This window comes from Onychostoma macrolepis, chromosome 02 (genome assembly GCF_012432095.1).
Source record: "Onychostoma macrolepis isolate SWU-2019 chromosome 02, ASM1243209v1, whole genome shotgun sequence".
In the NCBI taxonomy this organism is placed as follows: Eukaryota; Metazoa; Chordata; class Actinopteri; order Cypriniformes; family Cyprinidae; genus Onychostoma; species Onychostoma macrolepis.
Window position 1 is genome coordinate 24,127,897 of NC_081156.1, and position 21,741 is coordinate 24,149,637.

Consider the following 21,741-nt stretch of genomic DNA (forward strand, 5'->3'; position numbering starts at 1 on the left):
TATTTACCTTTGGCGCCGAGACATAGAATCTGACCCTAGCAAAAGAAACGTCCTCGCTGGACATAGATCACAATACAGCTCGGTCTATAAACACACAACTGTACCGCAGGAAGGAAAGGCAGCACTAGAGAGTTCAGCCATTGTTTTTATGACAGCCGACATCTGACACTTCAGCAAGTGACAAACACTCTCGCAACCTGCTTTTTGTCACCGCAAATTCACAGTAATTCACACACATTATAGTATGTAATTAGCACCCGAGATGTTTGCCTTGAGTAAGAACGGTTTTATGTCTTTACGCAGAAACAACAGATTCGGTTAGGAAATGTAGGGTAACCATGACTCAAATTGTCCTACACAAGCCATGCATATAAACATCCATGAAAAGATTAAAGCAAGACAAACAGACACCTTAACAACTGCAAGAGGAAAAACAAACAAGCTATCTCTCGAAATTATTTGTCTTTAAACTGGGTCAAAGGCCATGAGATACAGATTCTCCTCAGAGAAACCGAAATATTCAGTGCTAAGACCAAAACAATCACACACAAACCTTCATGTGTATTCAGCTGCATGTCTTTTCTTGTTAAAATCATGCACATAATTCCAGACAGCACTGTTTATGAAATTAAACTCTGCTTTGTGCACTTGTCAGACAATTTTCAAGGTTCATATCTTGAGGACTTCACTACAGTAAGGGGCCCCTTATAATTCAACAGATGGGTGAAAGGATTTCTTGGAAAGAGTAGGGATCTCAGGGGAAAGCGGGGTAGATCCAATGGCAATATCCTGGCAAACTGACCTGGATGCTTTTGACAGTACAAAGAAAAAGATTCTCTGCAGTAAAGTAGCACAAGTAGTGCTTGCCTATGCAAAAGATGCTGGGTACCTGCAAGGGTGTAAATATCCAGTTGCTAGGGTATCCCAAATCAAAAGTATTCATTAAAAATAAATTAAGTTTTATAATTTATTATGTTCTGGTCTTTGATATGTAGTAAAAGTTACACAGTCAGTTTTAGGGCTGTCACAATTCCTCAATTCAATTCGAGTACTCCATTTAAAAAAATCCTCGATTACATTTTGTGTCAAATAACCAGCAAAATACCAGAAGCGATGCATTCCATGGACGAAAATCCATGAAATGTATTATTAAACCGTTTCCCAAGGCTGCATGATATATTAAACCCATTTAAAAATCATATTTAAGCATAATGCTATTGTGAATTCACAAATGCTATGACTCAATTTAATAAATATAGGTTTAATATATGTGCTTTATTTACATGCGTGTAGGTTACGTACGTGTGTCTCAGAGCGGCTCCGTTCACAGTAAATGCTGCTCCACACAAACTCATCATTTACATGTGTGGAGCATCTCAAACTCCATCTCTGCATATTGTTGAGTTTGCATTTATTATAACGTTCATCTGGGAACGTAACGTGCACCATTTCAGCAGATTTGTAAGGTAAATCATTTATAAACCTACGCAAACACGGGAGAATACATCAATACTTTTCTCAATATTCTACCTGTTTATCACAATTTCAAAATAAAAGTGTAAACCCTTACAGTGTAAACATTACAGTGGCTGTAGAAGAAATGGCCAAATATTTCTTCAATAAAACCATATGATTACTTGCTTTTGATACTTTATTTGATCTAGTTATTATTGCCTCATTACCATTTTATATGAATTTTAAGTTCATTAATTATTATGATCTGATTCCTCTATTAATCGTCGGTATAACTGACTGATTAGTTGATATAGAATAGGGCTGGGTATCGATTCAGATGTCCTGATTCGATTCGATTTCGATTCGCAAGCTCTCGATTCGATTCTCGATTTTTTTGTTGATTACATTCAGTGAATATATTTTTAAGACAAAAGCTATTGATATTTCTAAAAAATGAACAGTAAACGCAGTTTACAAATGGTGAATTAATAAAAAGAAATTAAGACCCACAGGTCTGTATTTTAAACCTATTCTTTTTTTTGTATAGGGTCCTTTCTTAAACAATAATAGAGCCCTATAAAATGTTCTTAATTTTTCTGGTAATCAGATGAAGGCCTAAAACATTAATTTATCAAATGAAAATTAAACCCTTTTATTTTTTGGCAAACAAAGTTCTGCACAACAGAGGTTTACTGTTAAAATTAAAAAGAAAACAAATAGGATTATTCCTTTAAAAATAAAGATTTATTAATATTTATTATTAGTAGTAGCATTGAGTCTTAAGACTGCGCTTAACGTTAAACTAAACTTTTATTTTGACAGGTTGCCATGAGGAACTTGCAGCTGCTGTGTATCATGTGATATGACGGTAGTTTTCTCAAATTAAACTGTAAAATGCTAATGAAATGACTCTCAGAGCAGCAGTGTGTTAATATCATCATATAGTGAGACGGCAGAAGATGAAAACACCACGAGCGTCGTCCGCTTATTATGTGTGTAGTAAACAAAAGAGTGCGTCGCACAATCCGCCATTCATTCATTCATTCATTGCAGAAATCACGGCGCCTTATGCATGATATCAAATGCTTCATTTCACCTGAGCATTACGAATCACATGCATGGTTTTGTTCTTTCTCATTAACAGTTTCTCCGCCATGATAAGCACTGAATGAATGACAGGCTTTCTGTTGTAACATCGCGCATCGGTAAATAAGGGTGACATCTAGTGGAGAAGACTAATGATAAGAATCACATTAATCAGATCTTGTTTTAAATGTGTGCTGAAATAAATACCGGAAAAGATCGATTCGTGGCTTTTGAGAATCGATATTGAATCGACGTCATTAAAAAAAAACGATTAATCGGAAAAAAATATTTTTTTGCCCAGCCCTAATTGAGAATGCATTAGATCTTTGTTCAACGGGTTGAGATTTACGGAGCCGGTAGCCTCGTGGCTAGGTCTGCGCGATAAATCGCATGTGATTGTCATGCACATCTCGTCAGTAAAGCCGGTTCTGTGATTAGTAGTAAATCTCCATCACATGCTTTCAGATGGAGCGGCATTTAATACACAGAGCCGTAGTTCACTGACAAGCTACACAATATCGCGTTCATAATCGCAGATGAATCGCCTTTGATTATGAATGTGATATTGCTTAGCTTGTATTAAATGACCGCTCTATCTGAAAACACGTGATGGAGATATACTACTAATCACAGAACCGGCTTGAACGAGATGCACAAGACAATCGCATGCGATTTATCGTCCGACATACAGTGCTGTTGCGCTACGGGCATCCAGAGTTTTGTGGACCTTTACCGATCTCATCCCTCTCTCTCTCCCAATTTCCTGTCTACATACGGTCCTATCGCAATAAAGGCAATAAAATGCCAAAAATAAATCGTAAAAAAAAAAAAAAAAAAGACTGATGACCATCATAGCGTCTTCCTATTTCCTATCTCTTTCTGTCCATTTTTTCTATGGGTAATTCCTGTCAGATCTGTGCTTGTGTGATTTTCCTAGCTGAACTACAGCAGGGTTACCTGCACGCAGATACCTAAACACACTGCTCAAACTACACCTCACATGTGAAGACAAGACTAATTCTTTACTTATGGGCCTCTCTGCCAAAGCAACTTGAGACTGAACAACACCTCCTGTCCAAATAACACATAATTCCAGAGTAAGGCGTTGTTTTATCATAAACTAGCGGGATGTTCTGTACTTCTTCAACTGTAATATTTCCCAGCCTGTCAGAGAGTCATTTAAATGCTTCATCATAACAGTGAAGAGGAATTACAGTAAAGTTTGGATGACCCTTTGAAAGTTATATTGTGGTGAAACCAGACTAGTGGTCTACTACATATGCACCTGCGTTCAGGGCCTTCATTTCTTCCAACATTTTCTGGTTATGAAGTTACTTCCGAGTGGATTAATTTGATTTCCTTTACCAATCAATCAATACTAAAAACGAAAATCATGAAGGTGATTAAATAATGACAGAAATGTCATTTTTTGGTGAATGATGAAAACTGAAAAAATGAAAATCCTTCTTTACATTAGATTTCAGGCCATTTACTTCAAAAATTAAACTCAAAAACATGTGTAATGTGCTTGCTGTAAATTCACTGTGCTGTATTTAGAAAGGCACATGACTACAGGAGGTGTCACAGTTCACGACAGGGCAAAACCAAGCATTGAACTCTCTGCAGACCTCTGCAGACCTTTCTCTCCTTTGAGAAGAATATAAATTTAACATTTAAGACTCCGAGGCGCAAAGTCAGAGAGGTGAGAAAGCACCCGATGGCCCCTCAGAGCTCCGAGTTACTGTGCAGAGCTAGAAAAACATCTAAGAAAGACAATCAAGTCTTTTAGCAAGAACTGAGAGACTGGCTCAGCATCACACAGCTTCACGCTAGAGAGGAGATTTAGTAAGACAACAACTTGAAGCACACAGCCAAAACAATGCTCAAGTTTCTGAATGCCCTCGATAACCTTGTTATTGTGGGCATTTGTGTGTCGACTGACAGAGAGGAAATCTTTTCAGTTCTTTTTGAATTGAAGTATGGCTGCATTTTCCAACAATGCGCAAAAAGCACATAGACAACTTCATTGGTGATAGTATGTGCATACATAATATACTTATGACAGTGTAGATATACTTGCATATCTAATTCATGCAATGATTCCTAAATAGGCAAGAGGAACAAGCCATTTAGAACATCAGACGTTTCAAGAAATAACCGTCCCAAAGAAATTGATCAAACAACTAAATAATCTTATACTGAGTGTAACTGCGTCAGAGAGTGCACATTTGGCTCAATAGCTGGCAGTCAGTCAGTTCTCTTGGCCTTATCACATGCATTTGGGTCCTTGTAACCAGTTTAGCCTGACAGGATGCTGCTTTAATGTGTGCTTACACATTCATTGAGTGCATTGAAGAGGATGTGTGTGGCCAAGAGGTCCTAACGCGTCAGAGATATGCGCTCGTTCTACGATGAGGATGAGGACTGTGAGAACAAGACAGAGTAATGAGATGCTACAAGGACAGCTATAAATTAGTCTTTGTGTTTTGGGGTTAATTGTGGTTTCAGAGAGGTGACAGCACTATGTGACACACTGCAGGCGGTGAAACAGTGGCTACTAGCAGTAGAGCAGAGACAGACGCTGTAAACACTTTCATTAGGCAACCAGCCACCCGTAATGGAGGAAAAACACTCCAACATCACGATTTTGTTTTTCATTGCCACCAGGTCGAGTATTGCAATGACAGGCAAGATATCGAAATTAGACATGAAGATCCAGATCACAAACAGTGCCGCATCAACCGCACTAATGTGTTGATGAATGACGCAGGGACATCATGCAAATAAAAACCATCTACGTAGGAAATTTGTTTCTCCCACATTGTGTTACAATAATTTATTGAGACTGTAATGAACATGAAATTTAGTCAAATGAAAAGGCTTGAAGGGATGATTCACTCAAAAATGAAAACGGTCTTCATTTCCTCAACCTCACATAATTCTAAGCCTGTATGACTTTTCCTTCTGTGAAGCACAAAAGATGATAAAATGGCACCGAGATTAGATTTTTCAATATTTTGATTTAGTTGTTATTTTTATATTTTCATTTTAGTGATAGTTTCAGTAATTTTGGATGGTGTTTTTGTCATTTTGATTACTTGTCTACGTTTTTTAATTCAATTTTAGTTTTAGTTAATTTAGTACACTGTTATACTTTAAAATGAAAGGTTGCTTTGGCAACTAGCTGAAAATAATGTTTAATAAATATGTTTGCGTCTAGTTTCAGTTCGTGTTCATTTTATTTCAAGTAACAAAATGCTTTTTTATGGTTTTAGATTTAGTCAAGGTTGTTTTAAACCCCAGTGTTCATCAAAATCCCATGTTCTGTTTTTAGCAGAGGAAAGATAGTCATACAGGTTTGGAATGACACAAGGGTGAGTAAAATGATGACAGAACATTAATTTTTAGGTGAACTATCCCTTTAATGACTGTATGCAAGACATCTCTCTCTTCTAACAGCAGAGAGGTATGTCAGATCAGCTTTGACTACCACACCCCAAACTGAAGCTTGAAGATCAGTCTGGACAGAACACCCCTACGGCTACTGAAAGAACAGCACCGTCTCCTTCTCGGTCTGTACCACATTAACATGTGTTGGGTGGATCTGCAAAGGTTACTTAGCAGATACGTACATAATTGAAACTGTCAAGGAAAAGATACTGTCACTGCTGGAAACATCTGAACTTCTTAAGCATATTCCAATTCTTCTCAAGTCATACAATACCTTTGTGTGAAAACAGACTGAATTCATTATGAATTAATTACTTGACTTAATTATTTTGATTCAATCCACTGAAAATCTTGGCATCCGCCCTAGTCTCCTTGGCATGTTAATAAGAATTTATAAGAGAAGCAGTGATTTCATCTGAAAAACAATTCATTCTTTTGAGATGAATCTTTTCAATGAATCAGCTGATACAGAATGATAAATGAAAAAATTGGACCAATGAGTCAACTCACTGACAGCAGTGAACAGCTCACTGAAAGGGAAGATTTGCAATGAAGGTCCCACTTTATATTAGGTGGCCTTAACAACAATGTTCTTACATTTAAATTAATCATTTGATACAATGCACTTATTGTGTACATACATGTTTTTACATTGTACTTATATTTTTTAAAAATACCTGTATGTAGTTACATCTGTAATTAATTTCTGTAATTACATTTATAATTACTCTGTTGACCCATCCCTTACACCTTAACCCACCCTTAAACCTACCCATACCACCAAACCTGTCCCTAACCTAGGGGTGTGCGATATGATCTGCTTTTGAAGAAATATCGTAGTATTGTGCTACAGTGCACATTCTGTAAGTTACAGTTCTGACGCCTCCGTCTCTATATGCTGTATAATGCCACATCCATTCAGTGTTAACTCAGCGGTAGAGTTACTCTCACGGGACTCTGCACTTATTCGCAATCACAAAAGTACATTATTTGCGTGTGTTATTAGCCTTGCCGGTTAAACTTTTCATTCACGCGCTGGTCTGACATGTGCTTTTTCTGAGCCCGTACACCTGAAGCGTGCGCACTAAAAAGCCTGTCTAACAGTGCCTGATTACCCAACTAAGTTATCTTTAGAGCTAATACTGTCAAAACACACAAGGTTTACATATAGACTCAGTTGGTTATGTCTAAAATGAAAGTAAACAGATGAGAGAGAAACGGATGCGTGCTTGTATATTAGATGAGTGCCGGTCTTAAAGGGACAGAACTAAACATGCAGACGACTGTCATTAAAGGGATAAAGGGATTAAAGGGTTCACCCTAAAATTTAATTTCTGTCATTATTTACTCACTCACATGTTGTCCCAAACCTGTATTAATTTCTTTCATGTGCTGAACACAAAAGATGATATTTTGAAGAATGTGGGTAACCAAACAGTTGCTGGTTCACATTGAATTTGATAGAAAAAAAAAAATACTGTGGAAGTCACTGTGGACCAGCAACTGTTTGGTTAAAACCATTAAAAAAAATTACACGTTCTTCAAAATAGCATATATGTTCAGCAGAAAAAAGAAACTCATTCAGGTTTAAAACTAATTTTGAGCGAGTAAACGATGGTATAAATATAAAACACTATGACAGAATCAACAGACAGATAACAGAATTTTTATTCTTTAATGTTAAAACAACAAAACACAAAAAGAAAAAAAAAAAACTTGTTACTCTTGACTGAGAAAAAAAAAAAAAAAGTTACTTTAATAGGAATCAATTTCTTGAATATTCCTGCTAAATATGCCTATTGTACCTGAAAATTAAACACTGTTTTATTTGTATATTATGTGTATTTTTAATGTGTATCTTTGTTCTTATATATTTATTTTTTAAAGATTTTAATCTCCGCCCACTTTGGCCTAAATATCCACCATTCTTTTTTATATTTTGTTACCTTGAAAGGATTTGTCTTTTTAATAGGGAAATTAGTTTGGCTGTACTGCTCAGACAAAATAGTAAAACCAACATGACCAAGAATCATGATAAAATTGTGAAATCGTGATATTTCTTAAAAAAAAAAAAAAAAAATTGTGATATGATATTTTTTCCATATCGCCCACCCCTACCCTAACCTATTTAGAAGATTACATGAATTATAGAGACATGGAGGAGGAGACAGGCAGCATGGCCTTTAAAGGCATGTGTTAGGGAGCTCATGGCTAAGAGGAGGCAGAGAGTTAAAAATATTACAAATAAAATAAAATAAAACACTATTTTGGCATCACTGAATGAACTAGTCAGTAGAGAAATGCATTACAGCAGCTTTGTATTTAAAGTGTTCATGACAGGTTCATTTTTGGGTGAACTATCCTTTCAATCCCTGATAAACTGACAAAAAAGATTTGAGCCAACTGCAAGCAATGTTTTGATAGTATGCAGACCCAGTGCAGAAATACCTCTCTCTGCAAGCTTTGATCTCTTAAAACCTAGTAGATCTAGAGTTACTACATTTATTGTGGAAAAGGATTGTAACGAAAAGGCAAATACTTCAGTTATAAATTTTCCAAGCACCAGCTCATATGTAGGACTCCACAAAATAAAAACGCTGCCAACTTCTCGGATAAAATAAGATGAATCTTGTTTTATATTTCACGCTTCTGTGCTCCACAAATCAAATCTGATTGCCATGATTAAGTTAAAACACTATTCATCAGCATGAAAGCAGATCTGCAGATGTGAAGAACGTCTAAAGAGCCTGGCCAGAGACGTCTTCACAGAAGAGCTTTGAGTGAAAAACTGTTAAAAAAAACTGATGAAATGCTTGCCTGCTGAGGTTTAATGAATGCTTTGGATGTCTGGGATTCCAGGAGAAGGGCTTGAGCAGTAAGGATTTTGACTGAGTTAATACCTTTGGCACTCAATGGGCCGCCGGTCTCAGCCCTAAAGGAGGGGCTCCACTAGAGTATACGGCCTTGATAATCAGCCCAGTGAGAACTCAAGCATCCAAAAGAGCCAAAAATGTATGTGGAAACTTCAAAAAGTTAACCAGATCCATTATCAGCCAATTATAATCAATTATCATAGACTTACAATTTGTATAATTGGGTCTTTTGAAAGGTTGAAAGATCCCAATCTTTTTTCAGATCTTAGTGACCTCACAAGTGGGAAGAGAAAACCTTCAAAATGTGTTTTGGTTTTCTGCCAAAAACTCCACCTGATGAATGCATCATTTTGTGGATGGACATATTCATTAATGCTGAATATGGCATGATTAATTTCCTGATATTACAGAAGGGCTATTTAAAGAGGCTTAAGAAAGCACTTTTAGGGATACATGTTCAGAAGCCAAGTTCAAACATTTCACCAAGAGGAAGAACGTTTCGTTGAGTAAGGCCGAGCTAAAGAAAGAAAGAGAGAGGGAGATTAGCTGCAGAGTATGAGCATGGTATAAAAAAATAAAAAAAATAAAAAAAACAGACAGAGAGAACAAGGGTGAAAAAGGAAGAGAGTAAAAGTGATTAATTTAGAGGCAATGATGTGGCTCTGGCTGGGCTTACGAACATGTGTGTTTTAGGAGGCTACAAGGTGCGTAATGAGAACTTGCTATGGAAGAGTTTTGAAAATGACTTGTGCAGCAGTTCCACATTTTGAACGAATGTCAAAAAGCTGCTTTAATCCTACAAATTTGGGTCAAGTGAACTTTCAAATGTTCATCAATTTACTATCAAAGTAAAAAGTAAAGATGCTGAAGAGGAACTGGCTTCCTCAATGTACTTAAGAAATTAAATCAAAATTGTTTGAGTTGTTTTGGCCTTTATTCTATGTCTGTAAACCTTGATGCTAATCCATAATGTTGACAAAATTCATTTATACACATAAATGTCTTTGTCTTTCAGGAAAAGAAACCAAAAACATTGACTCACCCTGTGCTACAAAGGTTTTGTCCAATCAAATGGTAGAACGAGAATGTCCTACACCCAAAAAAACCCGAATAAAACTGACTAGAAAGTAGCTAAACATGGTACACTTGAACGCTACTCAATTTCACCAGTATTATAGTATTTATTAATGTTTTGAATTTGCTTTAATTTTTATATTTCTAATTTTCAATTTAATTGTAGTTTAAGTTTTAGTAATTTTGTCATGCGCTTTTGTTTTCTTTTTATTTATTTTATTTCTATTTTAGAAATTTTAGTACGTTAACAAAGAACACTTAAGTTTAGGTTAAATTAACAATAACAACGCTGAATATGACATGTTCTGAAAAATCGAATGTCTCATCTAAACGATCAGTGTGCCACATACACACAAAGCAATACTTTAAAAGATATTACACATGGATGAAAATGTTGGCCCGTTTCGATCAACAGTATTTAAAATATTCACTTTTTTAAATGAGATTTTAACATTTTCTGAAGAAAATGCTCGCCAGTGCCAACTTTCACATATTTTGTGGGTGGTTATCAAGGAGTTTCTATGCGACTGCTACGGTATTCGGTGGTTTTCGTCAAGCGTCCATTCTCCCTTTCTCCCAAATCAGGCACAGTTCATGTGTACGGATCCTAACACGTTTTGGTCTATCCTTGAACTCTGGGTAAAAACATCCTCCCCACAGCTAAGCGGCACACTGGAAAGGTTTGGTTCCTGTCTAATATTGGTGGTGCTGATGGTCAGAGGGTCTAGGAGCTCTGCCCCTGGGACCATTCATAACCTCCCAGTAGGAAGCCACCTAACAATGCCCGGAAACAATTGGGACGAACATTCTGTGAAGTTCAGTAACAGCTATTGTTCCATGCTGAGATTGAATTGGCGCCAGTGTATCCTGTAGTATCGGAGTGTCAGGCAATTTAGGGGGAAACGGGGGACTCGATAGTGAAGCCTCCTGCCGTAGACGGTCCTTCCTTTAGGATACACCCCTGCGTGCACTTTACACACACTTTCACCCCAGGAGTTACTTACGTTTCTTAGCAGCACTAAGAAACAACAAGTGTATACATAAGATCTCATTTCCGCACATAAATAACAGAAGCATAGGCGAGTTATTTTCTAGCTGACCCTTACCCTCAGAGATTGAAACGGATGGCGACGTGAAGGTCACTGACGTATGTGAATCTGGAATCATCTCACATGGAAAAAACTACAGGAAGGATCACACTCCTCAAGGTCTAACACTTATAAAGAGTGTTAAAAATAAAACAGCTCCATTAAAAAGGTTTCCTTCAGCCTTTATCATCATTTCTCATGCTATTAATATATTTGACATGTTCCTATGCAGAATCGGTTCTGCAATAAAACAAGAATAGAATGATGTTTGGATCTGTTAAAGGTTCCCATACACAAGTTATTCCACCGATGTGTGCAGAACCACACTGAAACACTCAGACAGTGTTTCCTGCACTACTATTCAGAAGCACCACAATGCTACTAATCTACAGTGCAAAACCATGCAGTCCATCCAATTCCTGAGCTGGTTCTTTTCCATGAATCAAACACGTCCAGCTGGCAACTTACTTGAAGCATTTTTTGTTCAGTATTGTTTAATGTATAGTTAGGTCAATTATTGGATACAAAAGATTTTTATTTTTTTTTTACTTTCTATTCATCAAGAATCCTGAAAATCTATCAGTGTTAGCATCAGTGAATGGCACCAAATCAGCAAATTAAAATTATTTCTGAAGGATCATGTGACACTGAGCACTGCTTTGCTATCACAGGTATAAATTACATTTTAAAACAAATAAAAAAACTGTAATAATACAATATTTCACAATATTACAGATTTTACTGAATTTTTGATCAAATAAATGCAGCCGTGTTGTAAAAGATAAACTTCTTTTACAAACATTAAAAAGTCTTACCGCCTCCAAACTTTTCAACAATTATGTACTCTAAATGACTTTGTTTACTAACTAAACTAACGCTTAAAGAGCATCTAGTGAGCTATTTTGAGCTAGCTGCTTTATTAGTAGCTTGTAGCGTTACAAACTACTTTTTAAAAGGGTAGACAGTCATTTAACGACTTTAATTTATGTGTAGCTTGTAGCTTATGAAGCTACACTTTCAAAGTAGTTTCCTTTACATTGCTGCGTGTGAACAAGTCAGACAAACTATATGACCCAGGCTGAGCCTTGAGGAAATCGGATAAGAATGGCTACACAAAGCTCATTATTCAAATAACAAAAAAAAAAAAAGAAACATACTGTACTAGCTAATCAAATATGAGCCAATTCTCTAAGCCAAATGCAATCTGTCACCAGGGAGGTGGACGTTAAACCACAAACTTAAACATTTAGCTACATGTTAGTGTTCCTATTCTCCCAGTCAAACTACTGTTTCTCCATCCCAGCTGTGTTTCTAATCCCCTCTGAGGACAGATAACGAAGATCATTTTTTAATGTGTGTAAAATATTCAGTGGCGGGGGAAGCCCAGCCTCATTCAGCACTGGCTGACAGCCTCAACAGAAGCCTCGGCGCTCCCCTAACAGATCTAACACAAAACATGGACTTTACACCGACAGCGAACTTCCCAGGTGTGAAGGACAGGCAGAAACTGTTCCCAAATCACCAATGTTCTTCTCATTTGTACTGTACATGATTACAGAAGCACCTTTAGAAAAGCATTCAAGTATATCATCGTCCTTCAACGGTTCCTGTTTACCCTTTTATTTGCCCATTTAACGCCTCAGTTCCCCACAGGGCAGCTGGCGGGCACAATGAAGTCAGGCCCATTGCTGTGTCATCGTGCAGGATGATGCTCGGTTATTCAGTTCGGTGCGGTTGGTTGGTATAAGCGAGCATCAGGCATTTAAAAACACCAAAAAAGGGCCTGATCTACCGTCAGTCTTTATTAATTCCTCAATGGCGATAGATTTAAATCAGTTTTACTGCTTCCAACAGTCAAAATATGCTCACTGTGCAAAGCTGCTCAGGAAAAACCAGTGCCAACACTTCCAAAACTATTCCAAATATGAAACAAAACCACATTTGTACGGCTGCCAAAAAAACCGCGGAAATCTGCAAAAGAGACTTTGGCAGCACGTCCCTGCGCAGTTACCACAGGCTCTTTTTTCTTGCTATCTCTTTCCCTCCTTCTCTTTTAGAGGCAGCTGCGCAAGAGGCCTGCTGATCTGGCCATCCTCAGTAACTTTCCTCTTTCTTTGGATCAGACACAAGGAAGGGCGCATGGCTGCAGTCGACCACTCACCGTGGATCACCTACTGACAGAATTAAGCAATGCAACTCTGCAACTCCCTCCATGTGGCGCAGGATTGAGGGCGAGGGACACGCTTGGATTCCTGTTGAAATCCAGCAGCTGGACAGACATGTGTGTAAGACAAAAGCTCTTAATGTGATTCAACATTATGCAAAGAAGCATATGGGAAAGAGGGACCTTAGCAAATGAGCAAGAATGCTAGAGAGAGAGAGAGAGAGAGAGAGACGGTATGTGTAAGATCCTCCACGTAGAGGGATTAATGAGCGAGGAAAACTCACCTCACTAACAGCTTAATCCCACAGGGATTAAAGCTCTATTATGGAGCTCATCAAATTGATACGCTGTGTAGAAGCCCTCGTGTGCTTTAAGAGTAAATACAAGAGTAAATGCTTATGCATCCTGAATAACAGCAACCAATGGTAATAATTCACTTGCAAATGAAACAAACACTTTGCTAGTTACATGCATTTTACAAAGAAAGTAAATTGCTAACAACATAATTTAGGAAATATTTTTTTTGGAAACCGTGATTTCTATTTTAAAGTATGCTCTTTTGAACTCTCTATTCTTCAACCAATCCTGAAATAAACTTAACATTACAAATGTCTTTACTTTTGACAAATTTAACACATGCCTGATGATGAATAAAAGCATTGATTTCTTCTTTCTTTTTTTTTTTCTTTCTTTTTTTTTAAATCTTACTGACCACAAACTTAAAAAATAAATAAATAAATAAGAAACAGAAATGAAAGTACTGTTTTAGTCTGATAATGTTTTTTATGTAATATTTTGCATTCTTAGGGGATTTTATGGCCCTAACTTCTATTTATGTAGTAGTTATAATCCATTTACTACTTGTTAACCAACTGTTGTAAATCTTGAAGACACTTGGCAGATTATGCTGAAGTGAGAAAAAATCTAAAGTTTGTTATTAAAACTGCGCAAAAATACTATTTTACTATTACTATTAAAACTATTAATAGTGTATCACCTTTGTGTCTCCTTTACGCAGCAACAAACTGATATAGCAAGTGATGTATGCAGCTATGAATTCAAAGGCTCTCCTCTCAACAAAATCTGATCACAAGTGGCCACAGGAGACACATCTGAGATGCATGTCAATGCCAAGTGTAAACAGTAATGTGTCTCAACCCGACCACCTGTGATCAGATCAACCATGACAGATGTCAGTGGCCCAGTTTTTATCTGGTATTCTGTCGCCAGGACACTGAAAACAGTGTTTTTTTTCCCCACAGGAGTATTTTAGGTCAAAATGTACATATAAAAGGGAAAAATGTATATAGTAGATGCTGTTGTTTTAGCACTTCAATAATCTTAAAAAAAAAAAAAAAAAGCTACACTGAAGATTTTAAGTACACATATTGCAACAATATGTAGTCATGAAAATAAGAAAAAATATTGTAAAACGTTTTTTATAGTTTTGAAATACACTGTCAAGCCACAGAACAGGGCCTAAATACAACATCTTAAGGCATTGCTACAACATGGATGACGAAAATAAGACAAGACTTATTGCCAGAATTAGCTCTTGAGGTCAAGTGCCAAATGGCAGAAAACCTCTCATAAAACTGCACAAAATATGCTCGCTTGACTTTACACAATCAGCCGTTTTTGCAAAATCCACAAAACAACATCCAAAAAGGCAACTTTACGGTTCACTACCTTCTTAATCCATTATTAACGGATAGTGTAATTCCTGCGGTACACACAACAAACACTATGAGGTCTGTGCAACATACACAAATCAAAACTGTATGAAAACAACATTCATCTTACAGCATCTCTTTGCTCTTTAGTGCTGTGTGGTTTTATAAGCTGCTGCACACTCAAAGCAATATTGAACCCCTAACCACAAGTCCTTCACCACAGACCAAGCAGCAGGCCAGGACTGATTCTATCATTAGATAATGCTTTTTTAATCCCCGCCTTCGGACAAAAACTCCATCCCCTACTGTACAACTGCAACTCATCAGACATGAGTCAAAGCAGCCCGAACAAAGATATTATCAAGGCACTTAACAAGGACTTCAGTCTATCCTTACCCTTGCATTAATCACCTACAGGCAGTTTGTCCCTCAACTCCACATAAACAGATAAAGCAGCATTACAAAAATCAGCTGCTTTTGTCATTTAAAAGTTGAGGAGTTTATACACTACCGTTATTGTTTTCTGAATGTTTTTCAAAGTCTCTAATGCTCACCAAGGCTGCATTTATTTGGTCAATTATAAATTATATTGTGAAATATTACTACAATTTAAAAAAACTTCTCTATTTTAAAATGTGATTTATTCCTCGTGTGAGGAATTCTCAATATACTCAAGTCTTCAGTGTCACATGATCCTTCAAAAATCATTTTAATATGCACATTTGGTGCTCATTTTTTATTATTAATGTTGAAAACAAAAGTTCAAGAGAACAGCATTTATTTGAAATAGAAATCTGTTGTAACATTACAATTGTCTGTACTGTCCCTTTGAACAATTAATGCATCACTGCTGAATAAAAGTTTTTATTTGCAGTATATTTACTGTGTATATGAATAGCAATACTAGAGTTACATATTGACACTGGAATGGCTTTAGCATGTTGCTATATTGTTTGGGTGGTTGCTAAGGTACTGGCACAAGTCAAAAGAGCCCACCTCAATGTATTTATTTTGGTCACTAGAGACTCAGGCCCTTCTCCAACTTAAGACAAAGGGATTTCTGCCTGAAAACTAATTGCACACATCTGCCTTAGCAAACAGAGCAAGAGAAGAGAATCTTTTCTTTTTAAAATGGGGCCGCAGAAAGACCATAACAGAACATGATCATACCTCCAAGACACATATGACACCATACAGCTGGTTCAAAGAACAGTTACATGATGTGTCCCATGTGTTGCGTAATTGTGTGAGCTCAAGGGCTTTTCACCAATATGTAAAGTTCTTCCGCATGTTTAAAACTCAAGTTCTTCAACACTTCAAAAACAAATTGCTATAGACGGCTTCACTGGTCGCAGACCAGCTCAAAATGTGCAACTGGCCACTCCAATGAATCCTGTCAGCTAAAAAAAAAAAAAAACAACAAAGAAAAAAAACCACAAACACCTACACAGAGCACCTCCCACACCCCGAACTACTGCACAAACAGGGGAGTTGCGTCATAATCTGGAACATGGTTCATGCTTTGACACTTGGCTTAGTTAACTGCAGCTGATCACCTGACTTGTTGCTTCCAGCATGGTTGCTGTTGGCCGTTTTTATTGCTGAAAGAAACCAGTGAATGTACTGCCAACACACTGTCTGACACACACACACAGAGCCCTAACAACTTTCCACTCACTTCTCAAAACATCTCGAGACTCTATGGTAATATAAATATTATTACCCTAATGCGCCAGTGAAAACGGAGATTTGAAACGATTATCTGACGACGAGGGGGAGGCGAAAACGAGTGGGATTCCTCTTGAGGGTGTAAATACATTCTGTGTGATGGTTTAAAAGCGCAAAACTAAAATAAAACAAAGTGCTTTAGGTTACGTACTTCTCTGGCAATGCTTCTGGTTCCAGCAGCGCTCGCTGAAGTCACCGTTGATGGTGGTGAGGGGGCAGGTGGTTTTGCCCTGAACCGTCCCGGGGCAGACATCTCCGCACTCTCGATCGTTCTTATTGGCCACAATGTAGTTGTCCTCCACCGAGTCAAGGATCATGGACCAGTCGAGGGTGGAGAGGTAGCAGAGATCGGGGTTCTTCTCCACGCGCACGGCTCCACGGGTGATGTTCATCAGGCTGTGAAGGCCGATCTCTTTCAGCTGCAGCATCTCGAACAACACAAGCGCATAGTTGAAGAAGAGATTATTGCCGCGCACCACTGTGAGGTTGGGAAATAGGTTGCTGAGACTCTCCAGGCCGTAAACACGGAACAGGAGTAGGTAGTCCGTCACTACCGTCAGCTTGGGGTAACTCAGGCCACGGAAATCCTCTGGTTTGGTTGTGAACATGAGCAGGATCTTTAAGTGGCCTTCGATTACGGTGCAGTTCTCCAGCACCCGCAGGTTGGTCACGTTATTTCTGATGTCTTTACTTGAGCAAACTGCAACGACAAAAAAGACAGCATAATGTTAATTGGTGTGGTGAGAATGTACAGCAAAAATTGCTTACAGATGATGACCTTCAATTTAACAGGATTATATTCTGTAACGAGCATAAACAAACAAAAACAAAATGTGAAAATGTATTCTATAGAAACCTATAAAGGAGATCATATACAGAACCATAAAAAATTATTAGAACTACATAAAGTTTTCTGTCGCACTGTTCAATTTTCTCCCTTTGAGCTGATGCCTTCCATATGACATAACATGGTTAATGAAGATAATAAAAGCTCTTCCTGCAGATTTACTAGTGTATGAGCTGCAGAGATGCTTCTCAAGTGAACCAAAATTGCTTTGCCTAAGGTATGAGACAATGCCACATAAATGGATAAATAGACAGACAGACAGACGGATGTATAGATATATGGATAGATTTATTTATTTATCATTTAATGCCATAACAGCATCCAAGCATTTCAAGCAGAGTCCTGCACGCGGGCGGGTACCCGCGGTGAACCGCAAAAATTGACATAACGGGTGGAATAATATTGACGTGTCGGTGCGGTGCGGTGCGGTGCGGTGCGGGTCGGACTGGTGACAGGCACGGGCGGGTTGCGGGTACAATTATAACCAAGACTATTTCGACTTAATCCAGTACACGCTGATAGGCAGCTCCTTTCAAATTGTCCTGTGCTTGTGTTCGTGCGCTCTGTCTGAAGACCGGGCTTCTACAGCGGGATTTGCAAACACTGAGCACTGTAGCCAATCGACAGCTGTATTGACATTGATTGACAGCTGTAGGTCTAGTGATTACATTAAAGGGAGCACTCTTTGCTCGCTTTTCTGTAGTTAATCTATTCACAGTTTGAATAAAAGTTTTAGTCCGCAATAGTTTTATATTTTTTACACGTTGAATGGTGCTTTCTCTCTCTCTCTGTTAACTTGTTGGGCTGCTTGTTAAATGTTATTATTAAATTTATTATTATTTATTATTAAAATATTAACGCATTAACTCAGAATGACTTGTTAATTGCTTGTTACACAAAATAAAATAAAGGTGTTTTGTCTGCCTTATGTAGATTTAATGCGGGTGCGGTTTGGGTCGCGGTTTTTATGTCAAACGGGTCGGGTCGGGTTCAGAATTAAATTAGTGTTGCTGTCGGATAACGGGTTGGGTATTCGGTTAACTACTGCGGGTGCGGGTTTATCAAACAGGACCCGTGCAGGACTCTGATTTCAAGTCCCACTAGCTAAGTCAAATAGATAAAAATTCTCATTTGTACCATGTGCTATCAACCCTGCTCAATTCTAATGAGAAGTAGTAGCTTTTTAGACTTCTTGTTTTTTATTATTTATGTTTAATGTATTACTGATGTTTTCCATTTGTTGTTGTGTACGTGCTTGTAATTCACGCAGCAGAACAAATTGCCCTCAAGGCAGAAAATAAAAGGTTAAAAAAGGGCTATATTAATAGAATAATAAATAAATATTTAAAATAATGCTTGAATTGTATACAATAATGTAACCGTATATATTGCTTTTACAAACAAATGAAAACAATTAATTAAAATTATAGACAATCTTTCAAACTGATGCTTGCCAAAAAAAAATAATTATATATATATATATATATATTAGTGTTGTCACGGTACCAAAATTTCAGTATTCGGTACCGATACCAGTGAAAATCCACGGTTCTCGGTACCAATTTCGGTACCACATGCTAATTAAAAACACACTATTTTTAATAATAGTCAAACAAAAATAAAATTTACAAAAATCAATGCCATTCTTCATACTTATTTAAATTGTGTTTCAAGTTTTTCCGCAAGTAATAAAAGTATGAAAAATAGTAAACCGTAAAGTTTCACCCAAATTTAATTTGTCTTTTAATTAATGAAATTTAAACATTTTATTTTTTGGGTAAATAAAGGGGATTTACTATTAAAATTAAAATATGGAAGAAATATTGTGTGATTATTTCTTTAAAAATATATATATTTTTTAATCAACAGTAGTAATAGTATCACATACATTCTACTAAATAATAGTAATATATTTTTGGCACAATGTCTTTAAGATAAACTTTTATTTTGACGGGTTGCCGTGAATACCTTTAAATTTCTGTGTGTAGCTATATGATATGAAGCTGGTTTTACTCAAATGGATCGGTAGAATACTCGTGAAGGGACTCTCAGAGCAGTTCTGTAGATGTTTATGTATTTATGTCTTCATTGAGACTGCAGATGATGAAATCACCGCGAGCGTCGCGCACTTCAGTGTAAAAAAAAAAAAAAACTCGCGTCTCTGCCATTCATTCACACACACAGAGACTCGCAGAACATGCGGGATTCATATCTGAATCGACTTTTGCGGCTTAATATTTACAGATACTAGTCCATGTCGCGATTTGATTAAAGTGTGACGACCTACTTTTGATTAATTCATCCAAACTTTGACAAATTCCGTGCTAAACTGTAAACTCTGTTTTTATAACTGGAGTCCGAGATTCTGTCCGCGTTTTCTGCATCGCGGAAATCATAGGTCCGTACGCGTCAAGAACCGGGTTGACCGGGTACTCGGTAAAACCTGGTACAGTGACGTTTTCATTTTTTTTGTACCGACTTGGTACCGAAGTACCGGGTCTTTTGACAATACTAATATATATATATATATGTGATAAGAGAGAGAATTGTAGAATGTGTCTCTTCAAAAGAAAAAAAATAAAAGAAAAATGGACAGAAAACAAAGAATACAAAATATTACAAAATGTGACCCTGGACCACAAAATCAGTCTTAAGTTGCTGGGGTATATTTGTAGCAATAGCCAAAAATACACTGTATGGGTCAAAATGATAGATTTTTCTTTTATGCCAAAAATCATTAGTATATTAAGTAAAGATTATATTACATGAAGATATTTTGTAAATTTACTACTGTAAATATATCAAAAAGTCATTTTTGATTAGTAATATGCATTACTAAGAATTCATTTGGACAACTTTAAAGGCAATTTTCTCAATATTTTGATTTTTTTGCACCCTCGGATTACAGATTGTCAAATAGTTGTATCTCGGCCAAATATTGTCCGATCCCATTCGAAAAATTGACACTTAAGACTGGTTTTGTGGTCCAGGGTCACAAATCATAAACAATAATAATACCTAGGATGCTACAGATCTAATTGTGTCCTGTTGGTTCCCAGGCCCCCTTTAAATGAAAAACAGCCCCTGCTGCTCATGACTTGAAAGATTCCACAACGGTTTACATGAATTACACGCATACATGAACTCTGATGAGCGGTCAGCCCATGCATAACTGAGACCTTTCAAACACTGAGCACTCACAGCACGAGGCATTGGGAGGTCAAAAATACCTTGCGCTGGCTACTTGTTTACATTAGTTATAACAGTGGCCCCACCACAGGGATTCATAAATGTGGCAGTCCGGAAGTTTTGGAGCACGAGGAAGCTGAAACACGTAGTATAACCCTATTGACATGTGCTTCCTCTCTCTCTCTATCAGACACACACAATGTGCAATACCTCTACGCTTACACTTATTTTTAGCACCACACTCCTAATACACTATGTACAAATGAGGTGCCAGGCACTTGAAAAGATTATCGTTGAAGCACATGAAAGGAGCGGCGGCACAGTGAGCTGAGATGTGTCCTGGCTGACTGTGTGTAGTCATTCACTTTATGCAATGAATCTTTGAATGACGCTCTAGCCAAATTTAAAACCTGAACATCTAACAATGAGTATTATAAGTAACTAGTGTGCATTCATTTAAGGGACGGCTGCTTCAATTTATATGATTTTTAAAATCAAGTTTTGTCAAAAGAATTTGTATAAAATTTAATTTGTTTTTAAAGACAAAAATAATATCATGCATTTACATTTAAATTCAATTATTAAATATTTAAAGTTTTAGAAAGGTGTTATTTTATACAGGTTACACATTATTTGTTTTATTTATCCAAGTAAAAAACAGGTAAAAAAGCATTTTTCATTTGTAAAAGATCAAAACATAAACCATAACAGGTTAATTTTTAAGTAAACTACAGGTTTAAGAAGAAGAAAATAAAATGTCAAAATAAGAAAAGGCATGTAATTGAGGTAGCGATTTATGGCAATGCTGATTACTCTGACTTTCTCTGCGGCTAGTTCTGCTTTGTTACAGACCTGAAAAGTATATTTCAACCTGACATATTGATTGAAATCTGCATTCAATCTGCATAAGTGTGTTTGCCTTCGCAGCCACCATTAAGAGATCAAAATAAATCTTGTGTCAATGCAATGCAAATGTTCTTGAATGAAAAAATTCATTAATAAATGCAGCAAACAGCTAAACCACACAAAGTACTCACTTTCCTCTGAAACAAGACAAACAATAGCAAACATCACAGGACAGGGGAAGGAATTGTAAGTGTGACAATTTAAAAGC

General features: G+C 37.0%; 1 protein-coding gene across 2 annotated transcripts in view; it reads right to left on the reverse strand.

The window, feature by feature from the left end:
- The window catches only part of insra (insulin receptor a), a 68,399-nt gene that overhangs the window by 29,576 nt on the left and 17,082 nt on the right, over positions 1 to 21,741 (reverse strand). For both annotated transcript variants that reach the window (XM_058798753.1, XM_058798745.1), the window contains exon 2: positions 16,743 to 17,291. In XM_058798753.1, the coding sequence (XP_058654736.1) occupies positions 16,743 to 17,199 (457 nt within the window). In that variant the 5' untranslated portion in view covers positions 17,200 to 17,291. The remainder of the gene's footprint in view (positions 1 to 16,742; positions 17,292 to 21,741) is intronic.